Raw genomic sequence first — 2,885 nt, 5'->3', positions numbered from 1 at the left:
TAATTAACAATTGAAATTTACGATTTCGTTTATATATATATATATATATGAATTGATTGGTACGGTATTACCATGGTATTCAAAATTTTGTACCATTACCGTACCAATATTGTTCAATTGGTACGGTACTGCCAACCAAACATGTTGGCTACCAAATATGTTGGCTACCAACTTTCTTGGTTCGGTTGGTAGCATGTTGGTTGGTTTTCCGTGATACAATTTTGACAGCCCTAGTTTTCATTACATGTGGAACAATATGAGAACATTTTTCTTAATTATGAATTTTATATGTAATAATAAGATTTTAGTAGACACAAAATTATAATAATAGTTTTTTAACTTTGAGAGATAATACGTTGAGTTTTTATGAATTTTTCCTTCAGTTCATCATGGTAATACAACTTAACTAAAATTAACCAATATAAATAGTAGATTTTAGAGATTGTTGTAAAATAATTTAGAAGCAAATGATAATCAAATCAACCCGTATTAATTCATTTATCAGATTATTTATTAAAATTAAGACAATAATATAAGTTATAGAAAATAAAATATATCTTTCAAACACTTTTATTTGGATATTAATTTAAAAAAAATAACATGAATTATGACATGAAAATACATTTCATGTTTTAATTAATGGATGTGTAACCGAATAATATGTCGATAAGTACAATTGGGCCTATTGGGCTTGTTGCTTATGGAACAAGATTCAGATCACTTCATCCACCTATTTTAGGGCTCACAGGCAAAGTAATTGCAAATCTGCAACCCCAGACATACGCTTTACGCATACCAGACGAAAGACCGATCGATCGAAAGAGGAGAAATCATGTCATCGAAGGTGGTTTTGAAATCAAAGGGCAAATCATCGAGAGGATCAAAGCCATCGGACGATAATTCAGCATCGAAGCTCTTGAAGGAATGGAGTACATGGACGATGAAGAAAGCTAAAGTTATCACTCATTACGGATTCATACCATTGATCATCATCATCGGCATGAATTCGGAGCCCAAACCATCGATCTCTCAGCTCCTCAGCCCGGTTTAAATCGTAACAATCCTTCTCTATTCGTCGAATTTCATTCTAAATCAAGTCGAATCTATATCTAGACATAAGTTAGGGATTTTGTTTGTCTGTGTATTTGCTAGGCGTGGTTAATTGAATCGTTTGATATGCAGCTCTGGTTTTCTGTATCTGTTACGAATTAGTATGAGTTAATTTGCTGTATTAGTCTTTACTGATATCTGTTTACATGTATTGCAAATAGATTGCCTTGTGTCAAGCAAAAACATGTTGTTTTTTTTCTCTAAAATTGAAAGCAAAAACATGTTTCTGTTACGAATTAGTATGATTGGTATGAGTTTGCTTCTAGGGTTTTAAACTTCATGGATGCATATAGTTAATCCTAAGGGATGTCTAATCTTTTTACCACTGTTTTTTTCTCTAAAAACACCCGATATATTTGCATCTTTTATTAATTTATTTGACTAAACTATGCTTCTGAGATTGATCAATGAAGTAAAAGACATAAAATGGTTTCATTTCTTATATGTTGGATTTGTATGTTTGATGTAGTTTAGTTAGAGGATTTTGCTAAACTGTTGCAGTGATGATTGAATGTACAGCTTTAAGCTGGATCTTCTTCAGAATATCCATGACTAATAGAGCTGTGTTTACAAGATTGGTAATTAAGATGTGAAAAGAGATAAAAGAAAAAAGAATACTTTTAACATTGTCTTACTTTGTAAATTTTAGTGATTTCTATCATCTATGATCATATTTATATTGGAGAAAACTGCAAATTTAATCCTAGCATGGTTATTAATTCATAGTAATTGTTTTTTATCTAGCATTTTATTAGGTTTTATATCAAAATTTATGTTGTTCTAAAAAAATGAGGTCATTGAAAGGAATAAACATCGGGGCATTATTTTAGGATAATAATAAGGATAGTTGGGGCAGAATAATGAATGGGAGTCCATTTTGATGTTGACAAATAACAATATTCATAATGCATAATTTAATAAAGTGGTTGAATGTGTTAGAATGTTTATTTGACATTCAATGGATTAACGTTTTTTTACAGAGGGATGTCATGTTCAATTGATATAGAGTTCAACCGTCATTGAACTCCTCAATAAGGAAAAAAAGATATTTTTTGAATATAAAATGATTAACAAATACATGTCTTTTCTAAATATGTTTAATTGAACCTTTGTTGAATTCAATAGATTATATGAAAAAAAATGTTCAATGTTAGTATGAAAAATGAAATGATAATGGATAAATTTATTAAACGCGATAATTGTAAATGTCCTAAGCCATCTTATAGTTTGTTTGGTTGCACATTGTTTGCAAAATGTTACTAGAGATGAAAGGGAAATTAAATTAAGTTGTTGTTTGTTTTTTGGAAAAAACTTCTTCAAACATCTTATTGCTGGGCGGCACAGCACACACGCAACACTTTTCATCTCCCCGCTGTTTGTTTTTTAGAAGTCTTTGGAGTCAAAAACCTCTGCGCGTGCTCTGTTTGGCGCAACACTTGTACCGCCTCTTCCAACCTCCTCTTCTTCTTTTTTTTCTTGCTGTAATTTTGATTATATGTTGTTGAAATTTTATTTCATCTTTTTTTTCATTTTTTTCTTGTTTATTCTTGTTTAATTTTTTTTTTCGTTTTTTTATATTCAATAATGATAGTTTATTAATGAAATATCGTTATTTTTTACTAAAATATCATTATTTTTTGTTGAAATATCATTATTTTTTACTGAAATATCATTAATTGTTGCCGAAATATTATACATTATTAAATTTTACGTATTAAAAAACTACTTTCGGTTTATAAAATTAGTTTATTTGAATTTTTTAATATCTGCAGCAG

General features: G+C 29.4%; 1 protein-coding gene across 1 annotated transcript; it reads left to right on the top strand.

Moving 5' to 3' along the window:
- Positions 1-747: 747 nt before the first annotated feature.
- LOC145123592 (mitochondrial import receptor subunit TOM7-1-like) lies at positions 748-1,342 on the top strand. The gene has a single exon (XM_079058800.1). It carries the CDS (start codon positions 833-835, stop codon positions 1,049-1,051), a length of 219 nt encoding a protein of 72 aa, XP_078914926.1. The 5' UTR covers positions 748-832; the 3' UTR covers positions 1,052-1,342.
- Positions 1,343-2,885: the final 1,543 nt, after the last annotated feature.

The sequence above is a fragment of the Lactuca virosa genome, chromosome 7 (genome assembly GCF_052849685.1).
Source record: "Lactuca virosa cultivar CGN04683 chromosome 7, Lactuca_virosa_CGN04683_v6, whole genome shotgun sequence".
In the NCBI taxonomy this organism is placed as follows: Eukaryota; Viridiplantae; Streptophyta; class Magnoliopsida; order Asterales; family Asteraceae; genus Lactuca; species Lactuca virosa.
The sequence above is the reverse complement of the archived record's forward strand: the minus strand, read 5'-3'. Positions and strand labels throughout refer to the sequence as shown.